Genomic DNA, 22,474 nt, shown 5'->3' on the forward strand with positions numbered 1-22,474 from the left:
TTTCCTGAAAGTGCTTTTGATTTTTTTTTTTTTCAGCCTGTTAAACACTTCTAATATAACAGTTAATTCCTATATGTATATGGACACAGTCTAACATGGACGTGCTTTTACAAGCTGGAAAAACAAAAAACAAACAAAACAAAAAAAAGCCCTATAAAAGCATTTTTTTTTAAGCCCAGTGTGCATCAGGCCTAACGCTTAACATATGGTCACCAATACCTGTAAAAGGAGACACATGCAGCTGCTTCTTTTACATATAGAATTTCAATATTGATCACAGATTTACCAAATAATGAAAGGGTGAAACCCATGTTGTATCCCGTAAAAACAAAAAATTGGGATGCTTATTAGACAGTCAAATATTTAACAGCAATAAATGACCTCCTCTAAGACTTCTAACCTCTAATGTAAACATAGCACAAGAGCTGTGGGAGGGGAAAGCAGAGTGAGCTGAGCTGTTGAGAGAATAACTTGATACTCCAAGCCTCTGCTTTGAACTTTGAGGATGAATTGATCCACAGTGTCAGCAGCTGCAGTGGCCAGGAAGCACTTGCTGTAAAGCTTATTAACATTGTTAAGAATGTCTAAATACTTGAATATCCATAGCCTAGCCACAAGATTGTTGGCACCTAGATGTGCCAGCATATAACCTTGAATGCACGCAAGACATGCAAACAGCCCACTAACCCAGGAAACTCAACTACACAAATATGGACCTAAAAAAAAAAAAAAAAATTAAATTGAGATGAAATCACATAGCATACCTTGTTAATAGGAATGATCATTGTTGGTTCAACTTTTGCTTCAATCTCTTCTAGAGTATAGTAGCAGTGAAGATTAGCACCTTTCAGTACACAGTATAGCTTGATGCAGCTGCGAACACCACCAACCATTTCCTGGAACGATCACAAATCAAAACTGAAAAATTCAGTCAAAAAAATAAGAGCCTTGTACTTAACCATAAAAATTATGTTCTTGAAGTTTATCAAGGGGCACAGGAATTTAGGAATTCTTAAAGAGTCAGGTTATACTACTGCCTACAGGAGGTTGGGATACCAGAAAATAAAAAACCTTTAACCTGCATGAACGTTAACCTTTAGAGTTTATGCCTTGGACAGATAATAAACCTAAAAACAGGTGGAAAACCACACTACCTGAATAGGAGATAAGAGAAAGAAATAACATGGTCAACAAGAAATATTTATTGGGCAAAGTCCAAGAGAAAAAATACAAAAAAAACAAAACATTCTTAAGGGGAAATTCAAAACAGACAAAGGGATTTACTAAAGCTGGTTCACTCAGAATCTCGTGCACTTCTGCATGGAAACCAATCAGCTTCCAGGTTTCATTGTCAAAGCTTAATTGAACAAGCTAAAGTTAGAAGCCGATTGGCTACCATCCACAGGTACACCAGATTCTGAATGAACCAGCTTTCGTAAATCTCCCCCAAAATGTCTAACAGCTGCAGCAAGTGATACTGTATGTCTAGCAGGGAAAGAAAGTTGGGCAGACATAGCATGTACAAAGACAAAACAACCAAACAGCAGCAGGAGGCTTAAGCTGAACACTTTCAGCCTTTGATTTTAGGTAAGGAGAGGCTCATAAAGGAAGGATGTTACCTGGTTAGATAATCATAGATGAGAGAACCCTCAAAGCATTAAAGTTAAATTGACAGAAAAGGAAAAAAAAACCCTTAAGCTTCAAAAAAAAAAAAAAAAAAAAAAAAAAAAAATCCAAAATACAGTGCCTTGGAAAAGTATTCCTACCCCTTGAAATTTTCCACATTTTGTCATGTTACAACCAAAAACGTAAATGTATTTTATTGGGCTTTAGGTTATAGACCAACACAAAGTGGCACATAATTGTGAAGTGGAAGGAAAATGATAAATGGTTTTCAAAGTTTTTTACAAATAAAAGATCTGAAAAGTGCGGCGTGCATTTGTATTCCTGAGTCAATACTTTGTAGAACCACCTTTCACTGCAATTACAGCTGCAAGTCTTTTTGGGTATGTCTCTACCAGCTTTGCACATCTAGAGTCACATTTTTGCCAATTCTTTGCAAAATAGCTCAAGCTCTGTCAGACTGGCTGGAGAGTATTTTTGAACAGCAATTTTCAAGTCTTGCCACAGATTCTCAATTGGATTTAAGTCTCGACCATTCTAACACATGAATATGCTTTGATCTAAACCAATTCATTGTAGCTCTGGCTCTATGTTTAGGGCCGTTGTCCTGCTGGAAAGTAAACCTCCGCCCTAGTCTCAAGTCTTTTGCAAACTCCAACAGGTTTTCTTCTAAAATTGCCCTGTATTTGGCTCCATCCATCTTTCCATTAACTCTGACCATCTTCCGTGTCCCTGCTGAAGAAAAGCATCCCCACAATGATGCTGTCACCATGTTTCCATTTCCACCATGTGGGATGGTGTGTTCAGGGTGATGTGCAGTGTTAGTATTCTTCCACACAAGGTTTTGCTTTTAGGCCAAAAAGTTCAACTCTGGTCTCATCTGACCAGAGCACCTTCTTCCACATGTTTGCTGTGTCCCTCATATGGCTTCTCGCAAACTGCAAACAGGACTGTAACGATTGTGCGCAATAGAGACATGGTAGCTGTAAGCGACAACACTTATGAGCAGTGTTCCTACTCCCACCCCTCCCCTTTGCAAACTATGGAATTTGTAGCTGTAACTTAAGGAACTTCAAAAGAACCTCTTATCTTAATTAAAACACAAAGAGAAGCAGTGTCCAGACTTGACCAGAGCTATAAACAGCTAATTAGTCTTGGCAGGATGTCTGTTTCCACAAACCATAAAAACACTTTCCTCTGCCCTATCGTAAAATAACTCAGTCAAGCCATCGCACATGACCTGTAAGGCCATTAAGGCTCTAGGAATGCAGAGCATGCTATAAAATGTCTATTCCACAACGTAACAATTCCACATACAATTAATAGAATTCATCAGGAACAGGGCACATTATTAGGTATAGATTTGAATAGGGAACATCATGCCGAACAAATCAAGGTCATACATGACTATGTAAGCACATAGGAAAGGGGAGAAAACAGTCTCCTCCCTCCTGAGTTACAAAGGTAAGCTGTGTTTGGAATCCCTGGGTTCAAAACATAATTCTGAATAATAATCTGCCAGTTACTAGACCACCTGCACTTATTGGAAGTTGTTAATATTAGTATGAAACTGTAGTTGGGACTTGGTCATATATTTGGTGACCTCCTAACACCCATCCCCTAAACCAGATGATTGGTCAGTTGTTCTCAGGCGACACCCCTTTGATATCATAGAAAAAAGGACTGACCGGATCTAGTAGGGGAGCTCTTGTTTTACCATCAACCAAGGAACATTTTATACGGACTTCTGAGCCACGGCAACATTTTTGCTTGGACAATTGGACTCTGCTAAAACCAGGAATTTGCAAGCATTCTGCCTTAACTCCTTTCTTTTCTCTGTTGTATTATTGTTCTCTATTTCTTTGTGATATATCCCTTTCTGTAACTATTTTAATTGCACCATTTGACCTTTTCAATAATAACCCTTTTTTGAAAAAAATTTAAAATTATCTCTAAGGCTTTTAACGCAAACTAAAGAATCCCTGTCTCTTGAAGATTGCTACTGTATATAATAACACTGTTCAACACCATTTTTGTCACAGACCTGCTCGGTCGGTGTTCCATATGTAGTTTTTCCTCTGGTTTACAAATATGGTATCGGAATTTTTCGATCATCCATACTTCCGGAGTTAAGCTCTAGTAAAGTTTGTACATTACTGTAAATTAGCCATTACAGTTTTGTTTGGGTAGAACAGAGGTTTAATACGAAAAATTCCATTGTTGTATGTTGTCAGCCACAACCAAAAATGTTGAGTCATTTATTTATAATTACCTGGCCCCTTGCCCAAATAGCCTGGCTGGTACAAGCAAAAATGCTGAGTCATGTATTTCTGTGTGAGTAGGACAGTAAAAATCATTACATCCGGAAACAGTAGCCAAAGAGAACACTACTAGTCCCAGGACTGAAAAATGGTGCACATGACCCACTTGTGGAGCCGAATAAAGTATATCTACCTCCACTCCATATAAAGTTGGGTCTTATGAAGAACTTTATAAAAGCGATGGATAGAAGTGGACTTGGATTTGCATATCTAAGAAAGACATTTCCAAGGATCAGTGAAGCGAAGATCAAAGAAGGGATCTTTGTAGGACCTGACATTAGAAAACTGATGAAAGATGAAAACTTTGATGGTCAGTTGAATGAAACTGAAAGAGCTGCATGGGAGTCCTTTAAGACTGTTTGCCGCGACTCCTTGGGAAATAAGGCAGACAACTACGCAGAATTAGTGGATACTCTACTGAAATCTTACTAGAAACTGGGATGTAACATGTCTTTGAAAATGCACTTCTTGGATTCACACCTGGATTTTTTTTCCCTGCAAATCTAGGAGTAGTCAGCAATGAACATGGGGAACAGTTTCATCTGGATATTTCAGTAATGGAAAATAGGTACCAGGGCAAGTGTAGCTCCAGTATGCTTGCAGACTATTGTTGGACCCTTCAGAGGGATGTTCCTGAGGCGCAACACAACAGAAAATCATATACAAATACCTTTTAGAAGACTATGTTACAATATACATCTATATATGCATATTGTAAATATAAGCAACAGTGTAAATTTCAATTGGATGTCACTCAAAAACATTACGTGATGGAGAATTTCTAAGCAGCTGAATTTGCAACCAAAAACAGAAATAGAATAACACCTGTTCATTTTTGTAACAGAAAATTTTTTTGATTTTGTTTACCAGTGTAATCCTCTGAATATACCGGTCTGTGGTGACAGTGTGTGTTACAGACATTTATTGTTTACATTTGTTCTTGCTAACTTTGTGAAGGGTTGATAGTCCCAAAGCGATCTGGTGGCAGTTTGGAGTTTGAAGGGTAAATTGTGTAAATTAACCTAACCCAGCGACTCTCAGGCTGCTGGCACCTAGATTGTGGTCACGCGAGCTGGAAAATTTTTGTGCATGGTGCAGTTGAGAGTGGCATTGTTACGCAAGTGACAGCGTTGTGTGAGATTGGCTGGTCCTTTGTCAAGACTTTGTGAGAAGAGCAGGGGTCAGGCACAGCGTTCGTCAGAGGGACTTCTTATGGCTTTCTTTCTGCCACTTTTCTATAAAGGCCAGATTTGTGGAGTACACAACTAATAGTTGTCCTGTGGACGGATTCTCCCACCTGAGCTGTGGATTTCTAACTCCTCCAGAGTTACCATGGGCCTCTTGGCTGCTTCTCCGATTAATGCTCTCCTTGCCCGGCCTGTCAGTTTAGGTGGACAGCCATGTCTTGGTAGGTGTGCAGTTGTGTCATACTCTCTTCTTCTTTATATAATGGATGGAACAATGCTCCATGAGATGTTCAAAGCTTGGGATATTTTTTTATATCCTATCCCTGATTTAAAATTCTCTGCAACTTCATCCCTGACCTGTCTGGTGTGTTTCTTGGCCTTCATGATGCTGTTTATTCTCAGTATAAATAAAGCTGTTCTGTGAAGCCATCAGAGGTTTGTTAGAGAACATTAGTGAACAAATTACACACAGGTGAACTCTGTTTACTAATTAGGTGACTTCTGAAGGCAATTGATTCCACTAGGTTTTAGTTAGGGATATCAGAGTAAAAGGAGCTAAATACAAATGCGCACTACACTTTTGAGATATTTATTTGTAAAACATTTTGAAAACTAATTTATCATTTTCCTTCCACTTCACAATTATGTGCCACTTTGTGTTAGTCTATCACATAAATCCCCAATAAAATACATTTTTGTTTTTTATTGTAACATGACAAAATGTGGAATGTGTTCACATTTGTTCTTGCTAACATTGTGAAGGGTTGATAGTCCCAAAGCTATCTGGTGGCAGTTCGGAGTTTGAAGGGTTAATTGCGTAATTAACCTAACCCAGTAACCCAGTTGTATTTATACTGAGATTAAATTACACACAGGTGGACTATTTACTAATTAGGTGACTGCTGAAGGCAATTGGTTCCACTAGATTTTAGTTACAGATATCAGAGTAAAGGGGGCTGAATACAAATGCAAACGACATTTTTCAGATATTTGTAAAAACTTTTGAAAACCATTTATCATTTTCCTTCCCCTTCACAATTATGTGCCACTTTGTGTTAGTCTACCACATAAATTCCCAATAAAATACATTTATGTTTTTGGTAACATTACAAAAATGTGGAAAATTTTAAGGGGTATGAAAATTTTAAGGGGTACAGCACTTCTCAACGCCATTCTCGTTGCTGTACAGCAATGGAAGCTATGAGCACTGGAGAATGGAGGTAAAAAGTACGAATGGAGTGACAGGAAACCTTGGATATGTGTAAGAAGTGCTTGTAGACCCACTTATTGAATTAAGAGGTCCACAAACATTGTTCAGTATGTGGCACAGAGGGGAGTGCGGGAAGCACCAATAAGGAGGGAGGTGGAGCAATCGATTGGAAGAGGAGATATTTTAGGATCACATAAAGGAACTGTTATATGGACTTACAATATTCAGTGTGTGTTGGAAGAGGGGAGGTGCACTATAGTGCCGAGTTCATAATTCGGGTCACTCTTATAATTGAGCACTTGATTGGAATATTCATGCTATACACTATATTGCCAAAAGTATTAGGACACCTGCCTTTACAAGCACATGAACTTTAATGGCAACCCAGTCTTAGTCCGTAGGGTTCAATATTGAGTTGGCCTTTGCAGCTAAAACAGCTTCAACTGTTCTGGGAAGGATGTCCACAAGGTTTAGGAGTGTGTCTATGGGAATGTTTGATCATTCTTCCAGACGCGCATTTGTGAGGTCAGGCACTGATGTCTGATGAGAAGGCCTGGCTCACAGTCTCTGCTCTAATTCATCCCAAAGGTGTTCTATCGGGTTGAGGTCAGGACGCTGTGCAGGCCAGTCACGTTCCTCCACCCCAAACACACGCTTTCATATCTTTAAGGACTTTGCTTTGTGCACTGGTGCGCAGTCATGTTGGAACAGGAAAGAGCCATCCTTTTACACGGCTTGCTTTACACCACTGCATCCAACTCTTTGCATTGCGCTTGGTAATGTAAGGTTTGGATGCAGCTGCCAGCCATGGAAACCCCAGTCCATGAAGCTCTCTACGCACTGTTGTGCTAATCTGAAAGCCACACAAAGTTTGGAGGTCTTTAGCCATCGACTCTGCAAACAGTTGGCAACTTCTGCGCTTCAACAGAGCGTTAACCCCGCTCTGCCATTTCACATGGCCTACCACTTTGTGGCTGAGTTGCTGTTCCCAGTTGCTTACACTTTGTTATACTACCACTAACAGTTGACCGTGGAATATTTAGCAGGAAGGAGATTTCATGGATGGACTTATTGCACAGGTGGAAACCTATCACGGTACCACGCTTGAATTCACTGAGCTCCTGAGAGCGACCCATCCTTTCACAAATATTTGTTGAAGCAGTCTGCATACCTAGGTGCTTGATTTTACACACCTGTGGCCATGGAGGCGATTGGAACGCCTGAATCCAATGATTTTGAGGGGTGTCCAAATACTTTTGACAATATAGTGTATTTTGGGTGCTATATACATTTTATTAGGTTTATTTGTATTACATGAAATAGGGCACTGAATGCACTGTAGTGCCATATCTCACAAGTCACTGGGGTTCAAAATATCATTACTGTAGTTTGGATTATCTACAGAGTTTATTTTAGTACTATTGAGCAACTATGTTCTATGGTCAAATGTACATTTGAGTGTGGCAGTTTCTTCTTTTCTTTTGCATTTTGAATGTCCAGGAGGATATTTCAGTGTTCAGCAGTACAAGGAGGTTTTAATATTTTAACATAAGAGCAAGGAAATTACTTTTAAAACTGGGAAAGTGCACAATGGTGCAGCAATACCAGAAAGGTGAGGAAGGGTATCTGAAGGAGGAGCCTAACTGAATGGTCTAAAATGGAGGCTACAGGAGGAAGTCTAAGCATCCAAGTCACAGTGGGGCAACTACTAGGGACCCCACAATATGAATAAACAGCCCCCCAACTTTTAGGAGTGGGCGCTTACTTGCAGAGAGGGCTCTGCCTATGAGGCACTACTGCAGTATTAGATAAAGGTTGTGGCTCCCTCAACAGATCTTAGATGTCAATATTTGCTCAATGATGTCACCCTGGTGACCCTGGATCCTCTATTTTCTTTAGTGGCGGGTACCTGAAGAAGAGCGAGGGAAGAGATGGGGTCTTGGCGAGCATCAGTTTGTTTTTTTCAATAAAAGGATGTTTTTATTTCTATTGTCCTTTTTTTTTCTGAAGGGGTGTTATTGTTAAAGGGTGTCTTCCAGACTCCATTAAGTCCCTTGTTCAGAGCAACCAGGCAAGGATTGGATGAAAGACGCCCACATGTAAATGGTTATTGTTCAGGATGGGGCACATATTTGTCACCACTTCTTTCCTGGTTTGCCAGGCTGCATACCCAGATAAGGGTCTGCTATGGCGCTATGGCACTTGGGGGGGGGGGACCTCACACCATTTTTACATGCTGTCCAGGCCATTTTGTTTACAATCCTTGATTGACAGCTAAATGAGCAGTGCACAGCCAGAGGTTGCAGGCTGCCTAACAACCAGCATCTCTGAGCTGGAATGGATACAATTAGAAGTGGTAAGAGTACCACTGCTACACGTTTTCCTTCCAGATGGAGCTGGAGATCCAATCTGAAGTAAAATAAGGTGTAAAAATGCACTAAACACTGCAAAAATAAAAATTAATGCGGTATTTATATATCTCAGTGAATTGACCCCTAAGCCTTAAAATCCATGGATGTCATAAAGAGGACATCCATTCTGTCAATATAACCAATCAAGGAAAAGAGGGGAAAAAAACCCCACTAAAAACACACAGTAAGGCTATATCCACTAATAACCAACAATATTTTCACTATAAACAATACTTTGAAACAACTCTTTATTGCAGGCTTCGTATTTACAATGACACCGATTCATTAGACAATTACTCTGATCATCTAACAGATGACCATGTCATGCCTGATTAGCTACCATGGACATACAGGAGTGCAAGATGAATTATTTATTATCCTGTTGCTATTTTTACATTCCAAGCAAACCTATTATGCTCGGTGTATATCACTAAAGAACAATTTGTGTTTTCCTCGTAACGATGAATCAGGGTTTCCTTTACTTGTTTTAAACACCCTAGCAACTGGAAAAGAAGCACCTAATTGGTTGTTAGGAAAATAGAGAAAGTTCTTCATTACTATATACAAGAGAAAGAAAAAAAAAAAACTTACTGAATGTTATATTGTTTTTTTTTTTTCTTCAAATCCTGTCTGGCTTACGGCCATTAGCCTAGACTTAACAGTGATAAAAGCAAGGATGGCTACAAGCTATTAGCTTCATTTAGTCTATGGTCATTAGCTTTAGGTTACTGCACAAAACTGCTTTCCGCATTGAGGAAATTGAAGAATGCCATTCTGGAATAATGAATACAAATTTTTCACAAAAGCCCAAAGCCAACTGGACTTGATATTTAAGTTGCTTCACACCATTTTCTTATCTTGGCCACATAAAATGCACATTAGGGATTGTACATCTTCTGTCACAATTGCTGATACACGCTGCTGCTTTGATCAGATTCTTGCCGAAGGTTTAATCAATGACACACAAGATCATCCATAAGGAGGACCTACCACACCTGTAGCAGATTACCTCTTCTGTTGCATTTTCCTAAGCATTATGGGGTGAATTCTTTTATACAAATCACACAATTTATGTGTAATTGCACAAGAAAATTGCCACTAATGCAGGCCATACATGGGTTGAATGCCAAACAAATTTTCTGAATTCTGAAAAAAATCTGAAATTTTGTAATCCAGTGGTGCCACCATTGATTTTGAAATTTGACCAACCAAGCCTTTAATTTCACCTTATGTTGCTAATGAAAAGAATTTTCATGGCCAAGAATTTTCTTTCCTTTCCAGGCCACAGCTTACGCTCCTTTCTTTTTCAATTACATTTCTTGCATGATTCTCCCATCATTGATGAGAAAATGGTTTGTTTTTCAAAAAATGTCCGACATGCTTGATCACTCACGTTGGGCGCTCGAAAATTGGCTGTTGCTGTGGCCCACTAATTGTGCGAAGTTCGAACGAAAATTCTTGCAGAATTCAACCCATGCATTGCAGGCTTAAGAAAATTATTTTTACAGCTATGGAACCCAAACAAACATGCTGCATTATTTTCAATGAAAATACTTATAATAATTTGATAGAAAAATTACCACACTCCATGCTAGAAAGCGATGTCGGTTTCTTAACCGCTTTTCTACCATTTTTTTCAGGCTTTGCACACATTAAAATGCACATTTTAGGCCTGAAATTAACGAAAACCCACAAAGAGGCTATACATGAAGAAACCAAAGACCTACACAAGATGTACTAGCACAAACTACTGTATTTGGTATGCACCTAGCCAACCTACTGAAGGCAAATGGGGCCAATGTATGCATACTTTGGGACCTTACTATTTACATTGTGGCCACCATCTTTTCACAGGAACTCACCTCTGCTCCAAGCATATTACTGGGGTTAACACCTTGTCCTGTCTGTATACATGTACCACACATATGTATATCAAATGTGGCCTCCATCTTCCTAGAAGAACTCATCTCTCCATCAAGCATATTACTGAGGTTGACACCTTGGCCTGTTATGTAACTCATTGTTTTGTGCGAGACTTTACACGCTTTCATATGGGTGATGTTAAAAGGGTATTTTACGGTAGTTTTTCCACCCCTCAGTCACCCACCTGAACTGTCATAATACAGCTGGACAGGGCTGTATGCATGCTTAATTTTTTTACTCAGGGCGCAGAGTTTAACAAGCGGCATCACATGTCAAACTCATCCATTGAGGTCAATGGGGCTGCATCACAACCACGTGCAATGCAAGTGACTGCAGCATGGTAGCATTACAGGGTTACATCAGGCGATGAGAAGGTGATGTAACTAATTTTTCTTTTTTACTTTTTTTCCCACTTATCTTTAAAAATTAAAGTTACACACATGCAAAAAAATATATAATACATTTGAGACCACCCCCACTTACACCACAGGTGCTGGTACATTCAGTCAACTGAATCTGTTCCACCAGAAGGCAAGTCACCGGCTGAACACATGCAGAAACACGGTTAAAAATCCCGTTCTACCAGCTGCCATTTATACATGGCACTAGTAGAGAAGTGGATAATAAATCCTTTTAGGTTTTCATTTCCTAGCCAGTAAAGCAGTATTCATACACACAGCAACAAACTTCAAACTGTATCTCAATACTCAGAATATATCCTGTGAAAATCTCTACATATACACAGTTGATGGAATGATGAAAAAATTAGTTTATGGAAGATTAATCAAGAAATGTTTCAGTATTTAATTTCAGAGGTAACAAATTTGAAGCAACCAAGCCTAATTCCACAGAGTATTTTTTCTACTAAAACAAGTTCTTACCTCTTGGTTAAGGAACCCCACCATGACTTCATCTGTCAAACAGGCTGGCTGTGCAACTAAACGGCAGCACAGGCTACCATATAAAGGCAGCCAAAATGAGCATTCCTCTGAATAACAAAAAGTAAAATAAATTAATTGCAAAAATTATACCACACCTAAAAGTTATCTATACATGTCAACGTTACAAGATGGAAACCATGTAGCATATTTGTGACATATGCATAAAAGAATGATGTGGCACCAGTAAGGTTTGCACAGTTCTCCAGTAACAGCACAGAGATCATCTAGAAACACTGTTTGCATACAGTATGAGAGAAAAATTGTATGACCTTATACAAAAGATTGTAGTGGCCAGTAAAAAGTTCTGAGTATCTAATCGTCTGGAAATGCCAGAAACCACTGTGCATGGACAACTTACTATTTAATGTGGTTCTAAAGGCTCAAGGGTTTTTTCTAACTTCATGTATTCTATCATGGAGCTGCCGCTCAGCTCCATGTGTCTTATGGACACATAGAGGAGCACTTGCCACAACTCTTAGGTTTTTAACCACTTTCCCTCCAGAGGATTTACCCCCCCCCCCCCTCCTTCCGGACCAGGCCATTTTTTGCGATACGGCGCTGCGTTATTTTAACTGACAATTGCGCTGCCATGCTATGCTGCACCCAAGTGAAATTTACGTCCTTTTTTTTCTGCACAAATAGAGCTTTCTTTTGGTGGTATTTGATCATCTGTGTGTTTTTCTATTTTTTGCGCTATAAAGAAAAAAATTGACAATTTTGAGCAAAAAAATATTTTTGACTTTTTGCTATTAAACAAGTCCAGTAAAAAAATTTAAATCAAATTTCATCATAAATTTAGGCCAAAATGTATTCTGCTACATGTCTTTGCTAAAAAAAATCCCAATACGTGTCAATTAATTGGTTTACGTGAAAGTTATAGCGTTTACAAATGGCGGTACATATACTGGAATTTATTTATTTTACTAGTAATGGTGGAGATCAGAGACTTATAGCAGGACTGTTGGATTGGGGCAGGCATTCTGACACTGGGGAGAACTGACTTGGTGTTACGGACATCCCCAGTGACACCAACACAGCGATTAGTGCTAATAAAAAGCACTGACACTGCTATGCAAGCCATACAAAGTAGTGTGCAGGAGCCGACAGGGGAGAGATCTGTGTTGTTTATACACAAGTCTCTCCCCCGTCGGTGATACTTTGCAATCACTGGGTGCCGGCGGGGAATCACCAGCTGGGACCCGATGATTGACAGCAGAGTCCGGAAATGGCAGCGCGGGTAGAGCACGCACCCCCTACCCGGAACTGCAAAATCACGTATATGCACGTGATTTTGCGCACCCGTGAAGCCCTGTAGCAGTATTTCTGCTATAGGGTGGAGCAGAAGCGGTTAGAGGACCATAACCTTAAAATGGTAGTAAAGTAATTTTTTCATGTTTTACCAACAGGTAAGCCTTTAATAAAGCCCATCTGCAATTACTGTAAAAATCTCGTAAACGTGCACCGTTTAGGAGAAATTTACTTCAGCACAGTTGGTGATGTCACCGGCACATGCACACTGTGCTCTCAATGGACGGTGTGGCCTAAGACTCCTGCGTGTACGGCGTGACATCACCATGGCTCGGCCAGTCAAACGGCCCCAGAGAACCGTGACAGTGTTCCATTGGAGGGCTTTTTTTCAGGTAAGTCTTTCATAATGTGCTAGTATACAGGCTCCTGCCCCAGGCAGAGTGTTCAGGGGAACGCTAGCAACTTAGCTGCTTGTGCCACTCATCATTGACAGGAGTAATTTACTCCTGTCACAAGAAGAGTGGCCGGCTACTGCTGGGGAGAGGATTCTGTTTTTCTTTTCTACTCCAGCCTGTAGGAGGGAGACAGAGAAACTGCACTGCAACTCAACAGTCTTAGCGCTGCTCTGCTGAGTAGTAAGGGTTTATTCACTCTCCCCTTGTCATGTGACATGTGACATGACTAGAGATGAGAAGTAGTCTTGTGGGTTAACCAGGTTCAAAGGGAAAGGGAGGGATAACTAAGCCTTAGACCCCCCCACACCACGCCTCTCTTCCTCAGACCGCTCCACAACTCCCCTTTTCTTCCTCAGACCCCCCCCACACCCCCTCTTTTCCTCAGACTCCACTACATCTCCCTCTCCTCCTCAGACCACCCAACACCGCTCTCTTTTCCTCTTCCTCAGACCCCACATCTCTCTCCTCTTTAGACTTCCCCCCCACACCCCTCTCTCCTCTTCAGACCCCACTGTAACAGTGTATACCCAGAGATGGACGCGGTTCAACCATTTTGGCTGCAACCTCCATCTTGGCAAAGGGATTAACCATCCTGACAAATATATTTCTCCTTCATTCTTCCCCCCTCCCTCCCTAGAGAGGCCCAGCGACATTTGGCCAGTATGTGTGTGAGTTGGGAATGTCACAGGAGGGTCATAGGAGCTATAAAGCCCCCCAAGGGAGCCGGGGCCTCCCTGTCCAAAGAACCTGCAAATTGTAACACCTCGTAAGAGATAAGGCAAACTTTCCCAGGAGTTGAAAGAGATTCCAATCTAATAAACCTCACTCAGCGTAGGTGACAGAATCAGATCAACACTTTTCAAAATCCATTTCTCCCCTATGTTTCATATCTTGGAATATGAGAGACTTACATAAAAACTGGACCTATCGTCAGATTGGCCACGAGAAGGCGAACAGTTTGATAGGTCACTCGCATTGTCTCAGATACATAGGAAAACAGAAAAGTAGATCTCGTGAACCGTACAGTGTATAATTTCATAATTCATATCTAATCAATCCTCAGATGTGTCTGCATAATAATCTACCCGCAGGTGGAATGTCACTTGTGCAGCTGGAAAGTTATGGGCCAAAATATGAGTTAAGGGAGATTTTGGCTCTAGTTGAGGTATCAACCTATACCTCCACGCCCTAAGCGGGGTATTGGTCCTTGACTTCAGAGACACCCCCTGCTGCGGACTACAAAATAGGCTGTCAGGCCTAAGAGTCTAGGTTGAAGACTTCTCCCATTTTAACATAAATACCACCTGGGGAGACCTGTGCCCTTTTGCTCTGAAACTTTGATCTGCCAACCTGTTAGTTTCTGTGTGTGTGTATATCTATCTCTCTTAGTTACATTTTTTCTGTAAATATTTTTATTGCACCTGTTTGACCTTTTAGTAATAAATCTTACCTTCTGAAAGTTTTGAACTGTTTCTATAGCGCTTTATTGCAATTTACGAATTCCTGCCTCTAAAGAGAACGCTGTGTTTGTTTAACGCTCTGCATATTCGGCCTGCGGTGACCGTATTATGCAGACAATCTCAACCATTATAGTGTTTTAGCTGATATTGCCGAGTTTCCTCTTTCTCTGTCCAAAAAGGAGGTGGTGGCAGAGTGAAGGGTTAATTGCGTAATTAACCTGACCCAGTAACAATCGCTCAGGCTGCCAGTACATAGATTGTGGTCCAATTAGCTGGAAAATCGTTGTGTAGAGTGCAGCTGGGTGTGGCATTGTTACGCACGTGACATCGCGGTTTTAGATCGGCTAGTCCTTCGGTCACGAGTTTGGTGAGAAGGGCTGGGATCTGGCGCCGCGATCGTGACACCCACCACATCGCTCCTTTTCTTCTAACACCACCCCACACCCCCCTTCTCCTCCTCAGACCCTTCCACATCCCCTCCCCCTCCTTACACTAGGTGGGCATTTGTGCATTGCAGAAATGTGCACAAAATCACAAGTGCCCCTGAAATGCACAAAAACACAGCTCTTTTACAGGCATGCTGTTGTGCCATTAATTCTTAATGTCACTCCCCACACACCTTGCATTTTTCTGCATGCAAATAAGTGCAAAAGCATGGTAACAAAAAAAACATGCATTTTGGTGTGGCATGAATTTTAAAAGGGCTCTTTAGTGCATGTTTTGCACATAAGGCAGCACATTGACATTACTATGCTGCCCTATACGTGCTGCACAAAAACATGCACTCAGTCACAACTGCAAAGGTGGGAATGGGGCCTTAGGGCTAGTTGACGCCCACTCCAAAGCAATTTGCATTGGATCGCTTTTTAGAGGGCATTTGACAGGCAGTGAGGATCCATTATGTCTCCTCCTCATTGCCTATTTCCTCCCCCGGGGGACAACTTTTGCTGCACGTGCACATCCCTATTCACTGTATTGGTGTCACTGGAGATGCCCGACACCAAGTTAGTTCCCCCCAGTGTCAGAATGCCCGCAGCAGTCCCGCCATACGTCGCTGATCACCGTCATTACTAAACATTTTTTAAAAAATGAAAAATGCCAGCATATGTACACCGCCATTTGTAAATGCTATAACTTTCACATAAACCAATTAATTTACACGAAATGGGATTTTTTTTTGTAGCAAAGACATGTAGCAGAATACATTTTGGCCTAAAGTTATGACAAAATTTGATTTAAAAAATTTTTTTACTGGACATGTTTAATAGCAAAAAGTCAAAAATATATATTTTTTTTCAAAATTGTTGGTCTTTTTTTTTTATAGCGCAAAAAATAAACGCACAGGTGCTCAAACAACACAAAAGAATGCTCTATTTGTTGGAAAAAATACAAATTTCATTTGGGTGCAGCATTGCATTACCTCTCAATTGTCAAAGTAACGCAGCGTCGTATCGCATAAAATGGCCTGGTCAGGAAGGGGTGTAAATCCTCTGGAGGGCAAGTGGTTAAAGAAAAGAAGTACATCCAAAGCTCGTTTGGCTGTACTGCTTTTGTGGATCGCAGGAGTGCAGTTCTTTCTGCACTCCTGTGACCCCTTTTCCGCTTACAGAGGGCTAAATTCTGCTATTGGCTAACATCACTCAGCTGGTGCAGGCTGGGGAAAGATCCAGACTTTAAAGTCGGGATCCACCCAGATGTCTGGATTGGCACCTGGCTCAGCTTCTCAGCAATCTGCTTCCTCTCCCTCCACAGTCCAGTGCTCCATCATCACTTAACTTGTTATATTGTTATAAATTTGTTATATTGCCTTCTCATTGCTTGATTAACCCTATAATTCTGCACTGCCATGCTGCAGTCCTGTCCTATGCGTGTGGTTGCGGTGCAGCCCCATTGACGTCAAGAAGTCGCTTATAAAACTCTGTGCCCCGAATAAAAAATAAAGCATGTGTAGAGCCCTGTCCAGCTGTATTATGACAGTTTAGGTGGGTGACCGAGGGGTGGTAAAACTGCAGCTTAGCCGCCCAATTTTACCGTCGCCAGTCTGAAAGCGTGCCAAGTCTCATACAAATTGTACAAAATATATAAAAGTTATACAGGTGGGATAGTTATACAAACAAGTCAAGATGTCAACTCCAGTAATAAGCTTGAGGGAGACAAGAGTTTTTCTGGGAAGATGGTGGCCACAATGGATCTTCATGTGGTATAAGTATGCAAACAGGACAAGGTGTCAACCAAAGTAATATGCTGAGCGATCAGTGGTCTTTGATCACTCAGCTCTCAGTCTTGGAGTCAGCAGGGGACAGATGCAGCAACGAACCGATGCTGCATCCACTAGCCAAGTATGATTTCTAAAAATAAACAACTCTCAAAATCCCTTTTAATAATTACAGCATATTTTGTGCATTTAGGAATTAATTCTTTTTTTTTTTTTCTTCAAACAAACTGTGCTGGTTAAAACTAGTTGTCCCAGCAATTTTTGTTTTTTACCTTGTTCCTGTAGCAAGAACAAACATTTTATACTCCCTCTGACAACATTGCCAAATTTGTAAAAATGCTTGCAGGTGCAGCTGCTGGGAGGTCATTTCTAATTGACATAAGCATGCCCCCAGTACTACATCTCTCAAAGGCCCTCTACTACAAACACTGTGTGCAATCAGCCTCGCGGGAGTTAAGGCAGCACCAATGTTTTGTAGGCAAAGAAATCAATGTATGCAAGTGGAGAGGGAGAGATAATGGCAGCAGAAGAGAACAGGGATGATAACACTAATAGTGATATACTGTATGTTCAGAAGAATTCACAACAGGAATATGGAAGTTTACTGGATTTCAGGCAGGCTAAGCAAATAATTTTCTGTGCTTGCAGTTGTTTTAAAAAGGGACTAAACATAGGGAAATGTGTATATATATTGCAGAGGTGTACTGAATAGGTTTTTATTTTTCTTAGACACCCCGCTTGAAAGTGTTTCTAAACCCACAACAGTAAAATCAGTCTGTATATGCAATAAAACATGCTTGTTATACTCACTGTGGAACTTAAGGGGTTAATCCTCTGCATTGTGTAAAAAGGAGGCTTGAGCCTGACATCTCTGATCTTCCCCTTCTTCCACATTCCCCATTTCATCTCCCGACAGAACAAAGCCTTGGGGACACACTGCACATGCTCAGTTTGGTGTGTACTGTTAGAGAGTTTTCTTTTTCTTGGGAGGGCGCATGTGATCAGCACATAGCCAATCAGCACTGTCCAGACAGAGGGTCTGGGGATATGCAATCTCATAGAGCAGTGAGAGAAGAATGAAAACTCCTCCTACAAGCTTTAACCCATGCTCAGCTGGACACCGATAGAAATCACATGACTGCTATATACTTTTGATGAGAAAAGGTATTTTGCAGTTTATATTTACGAAAATAATTGCATTTCCTTGTTCTGTGTACTGTGGGAGACCAGATATGGTGAATGCAGGGTCCTGGGTTTAGTAACACAGTTCTTTTAAATGCTTTAAGGCAGAAAATGCAGTAAACATGGACTGCAGTAAACATTTAGTGAAGTGCGACTTACCGTGCCCAGCTACAGTAATGGTATGGGTTCTGAAGCTGTCCTCTACACTGTCCAAAGTGAATGCTATATGAGCCAATAGGTTGAATTTTGCTCCCCTGAGAGATGACAAAGAAGATTAGCAGATATTAGCAGGTAAGAGCTTACCAAGCAGGACCAATGTTCACTAGTTAAAATGAAGCTTAAAGCAACTGTAAAGGCAGGTTTTTTTTTTCTTTTTTTTTTAAACATGTCATGCTTACCTGCCCTGTGCAATGGTTTTGCACGGAACAGCGCCAGTCCTCCTCTTCTCGGGTCCACCACCAGTGCTCTTGGGCCTTTCCTCCTGTAGAGTGCCCCCACAGCAAGCAGACCCTGCTGAACCAGCCAAATGTTGATCCATCTATGGCCAGCTTGAGATGACTGATGAAATTTCAATGTGTGCCAATTTTCCACAACTGGGATGTGCATGGTGGAAAGGGCTGAACATCCAAGCCAGAATCTGATCTGCATCTCTCAGAGTTGCAAGACTTTTGGCTGCTCCCTGATGGTTAATGTAAGCCTCTACCAGAACATTGCTCTACTTAAACCTGGTTGAATGACCAAGCAGTAGAAAGGTTCATTGTTGAAGGGATAACCAAAATTGCACGTAGTTCCAGAGTGTTGATCAGGAGACAGGATTCCTCTTATGATCAAGTCCCTTGCGCCACAGTGTCCAGGTTGCTTCCCCAGGCCAACAGGAATATATCAGTTGTAAGAACCTTCTAGACCAAGGGGTGAGAAATTTCCAGACTCCAGGGCTTAATCTGTGACCCACCAGGCCAGTAAAAGCCAGGTTTTGGAGGTCAGGTTAACACAATTGTCCAGAGAATTGTCCTGGGATTTCTTGTGCTATGTAGCCAGAATATTGAGTTACAACAGTCTGGAGTGAAATTTGGTATATGGAATTGCTTCAAATGAGGCCACCATAAAGCTCCTGGACTTTAGCAACAGACCATGAGAGCAACATTTGAAGCTTTTCCTGTGGGAAGCCCCATAAAGAAGAGGTATCCAGAAGGCCTAAATACTTCAAGTGATAAGTAGGTTCCAGCATGAACTTTGGGTGTTCACTTAAACCTATTTTGGACAGTGACTGAAAGTGTGTGCCACCTGTTCCCTCAGCAAAAGATGCCCATTCAGGTATCCCACTATAGGATTTTCTTGAGAGCCAAGCAAAGCAAGTACAGTGGCTAGCATTTTAGTGAAGACCCACGGTACGGTATGTACACCAAAGAGACAGGTGACAAACTTGTAATGTTGGATGTCCACTGCAATATGCAGGAAGCAGTGATACAACTGAAAAATGAGAACTTGCAAATAGGCATCCTTGAACTCCCCAAAAGCCAGAAAATCTCCTGGAAAGAGGGAAGCAATGAGGGTTGCTTACTAATACTGGAGAGGGCAAAATCTGGTGCAACTCTGCATTGAAACCAATCAGCTTCCAGGTTTTATTGCCAAAGCTTAATTGAACAAGCTGAAGTTTGTAGCCGATTGGCTACCATGCACAGATGCACCAGTTTTAGTACATCTTCCCCAATAACTGACCTTATAGATTCTATATGAAATATTTGTAACCACAGTAAGGTATTGAGAATCGTTAGGTCCTGCATAGGGCAAGTGCCCCCTTTCACTCTGGAAACTGTGAAAAGATTTTAGTAGAAAGCCTAGAAACTTTCCTCTTCTAGAACAGCTACAACACCTTGACAGAAGGAATTGTGCCAGTTCATAGATGCCCTGAATACCACAATCTGTATCTAAGCAGGACTTGGTTTGGGACACTCAAATCTTCCTAGCCCACAAAAAATACCCAGGCTTGACCCTGGATTTTAAGGCCTCGGACATTCTAAAAGAAACTCTAAACTTAGCCTTCCTTTGCAGAGGCAAAAGGGTGCCCTTTCCCCCAGTAATGTGTTTGAGAGAGCTGACCAGGGATTTGCCAAACAGACATTTCCAATTAAAATCCAGATAGTCTTTCACATTGAAGCTCCACAGACCAGCATTTGAGCCAAAGGGTTCTCTATATGTATACCGAAAGGAGACCTAGTCTGGATTTGAAGGTGTATAGTAATCACTAGCTAAACAACACTAATACCAGAAGGGGGGGGGGGGCAACTTTTAAAAGGAACCCCTCCTCTATATTGATGGGAAAAAAAACTCTTGGGAGGCAGTAAACACTATCTGGCTTAGGGCAATCACTATATAAAACAGACTGTAGTAGTGAGTACTGGAAACATTAACAAGCTGGGGGCTTCTGAGAGGACCCAGGCTAATAAGTTTTCTTACAGCGGACACAAGGTGTGCCAGGGACACAGCAGAGCTTGGATTCTCATTCTCAGTATCACGGTATATGCCTCACAAGTTACAAAAACAGGTTGATTTACTAAATGAAAATAGGCAATGTTCAAAGGTATTTTGTCCTGGAGCTTAGTGAATGAGGTGCAGTTCTGCTGATTTCCATCATCCAAGCAAAGCAAAAATACTGTTTTTCTATTTTTTATTTCACCACAATCACTAAGCTCTGGGGCAAATGCCCTTGAAAAATGCAACTTCCCTTTTATAGAAAACATTTTATTTGACTTTAGTAAATCAACCCGGAAGTGTCTAGGAGACCACAACAGCAGATCCCAATGCCTGAAGAGCTACAGTTGCAAGAAAAAGTATGTGAACCCCTTGGGATTACATGGAGTTTTGCATGAATTGGGCATAAAATGTGCTCTGAATGTCATCTAAGTCACAAGAATAGAAGAACACAGTCTGCTGAACATAATACTACACAAACATTAGATGTTGCCATGGTTCAATTGCACATAACATGTAAACATTCACAGTGCAGGGAGGAAAAAGTATGTGAGGCCCTAGCTTAATGACTTCTCCCAGAGCAAATTGGAGCCAGGAGTGAGCCAACCTTGACTCCAATCAGTGTGATTATATTGGATGTGTTGCTGACAGCTGTCCTGCCCTTAAAAAACACACACCTGTTTTGGGTTTACTGGTTTCAAGAAGCACTGTCTGATGTGAACCATGCCTCGCAGAAAAGAGCTCTCAAAAGACCTAAGATCAAGAATTGTTGACTTACATGAAGCTGGAAAGGGTTACAAAAGTATGTCCAAAAGCCTTGATGTTCATGTGTCCACAGCAAGACAGACTGTCTACAAATGGAGAAAGTTTAGCACTGTTGCTACTCTCCCTAGGCGCGGGCGTCCTGTAAAAATGACTGCAAGAGCACAGCGCAGAATGCTGCATGAGGTAAAGAAGAATCCCAGAGTGTCAGCTAAAGACCTACAGAAATCTCTGGCACATGCTAACATTTTTGTTGACACATCTACAATAAGGAAAACATTAAACAAGAATGGAGTACATGGGAGGACACCACGGAGGAAGCCATTGCTGTCCAAAAAGAAAATTGCAGCATGTTTGAAGTTTGCAAAAGAGCACCTGGATGTTCCACAGCACTACTGGCAAAATATACTGTGGACAGATGAAACCAAGATTGAGTTGTTTGGGAAGAACACACAACACTATGTGTGGAGAAAAAAAGGCACAGCCCACCAACATCAAAACCTCATCCCCACTGTAAAACATGGCGGAGGGAGCATTATAGTATGGGGCTGCTTTGCTGCCTCAGGGCCTGGACAGATTGTTGTCATTGATGGGAAAATGAATTCCAGAGTTTATCAAGACATTTTGCACGAAAACGTACGGCCATCTGTCCGCCAACTGAAGCTCCGCAGAGGATGGGTGATGCAACAGGACAATGACCCAAAGCAAACAAGTAATTCAACAAAACAATGGCTGCAACAGCACAGAATACGCCTTCTGGAGTGGCCCAGTCAGAGTCCTGACCTCAAATCGATTGAAATGCTGTGGCATGACCTTAAGAGAGCGATTCACACCAGACATCCCAAGAATATTGCTACACTGAAACAGTTTTGTGAAGAGGAGTGTTCCAAAATGACTCCAGATCGTTGTGCAGGTCTGATCTGCAACTACAGGAAACGTTTGGTTGAGGTTATTGCTGCCAAAGGAGGGTCAACCAGTTATTAAGTCCAAAGGTTCACATACTTTTTCCTCCCTGCACTGTGAATGTTTACATGTTATGTGCAATTAAACCATGGCAACATCTG

The 22,474-nt window shown here is 41.2% G+C and overlaps 1 protein-coding gene across 1 annotated transcript in view; it reads right to left on the minus strand.

The window, feature by feature from the left end:
• Positions 1–22,474, minus strand: part of RTKN2 (rhotekin 2) — a 100,676-nt gene that overhangs the window by 15,226 nt on the left and 62,976 nt on the right. Inside the window, exons 7-9 of the mRNA XM_089683205.1 lie at positions 18,336–18,430; positions 11,557–11,663; positions 765–896 (exon numbers count right to left, since the gene is read on the minus strand). Coding sequence (XP_089539331.1) covers positions 765–896; positions 11,557–11,663; positions 18,336–18,430 — 334 coding nt within the window. The remainder of the gene's footprint in view (positions 1–764; positions 897–11,556; positions 11,664–18,335; positions 18,431–22,474) is intronic.

The sequence above is a fragment of the Staurois parvus genome, unplaced genomic scaffold (assembly GCF_062004578.1).
Source record: "Staurois parvus isolate SC_StPar_1 unplaced genomic scaffold, SC_StPar_1.0 ptg000303l, whole genome shotgun sequence".
Lineage (NCBI taxonomy): Eukaryota > Metazoa > Chordata > Amphibia > Anura > Ranidae > Staurois > Staurois parvus.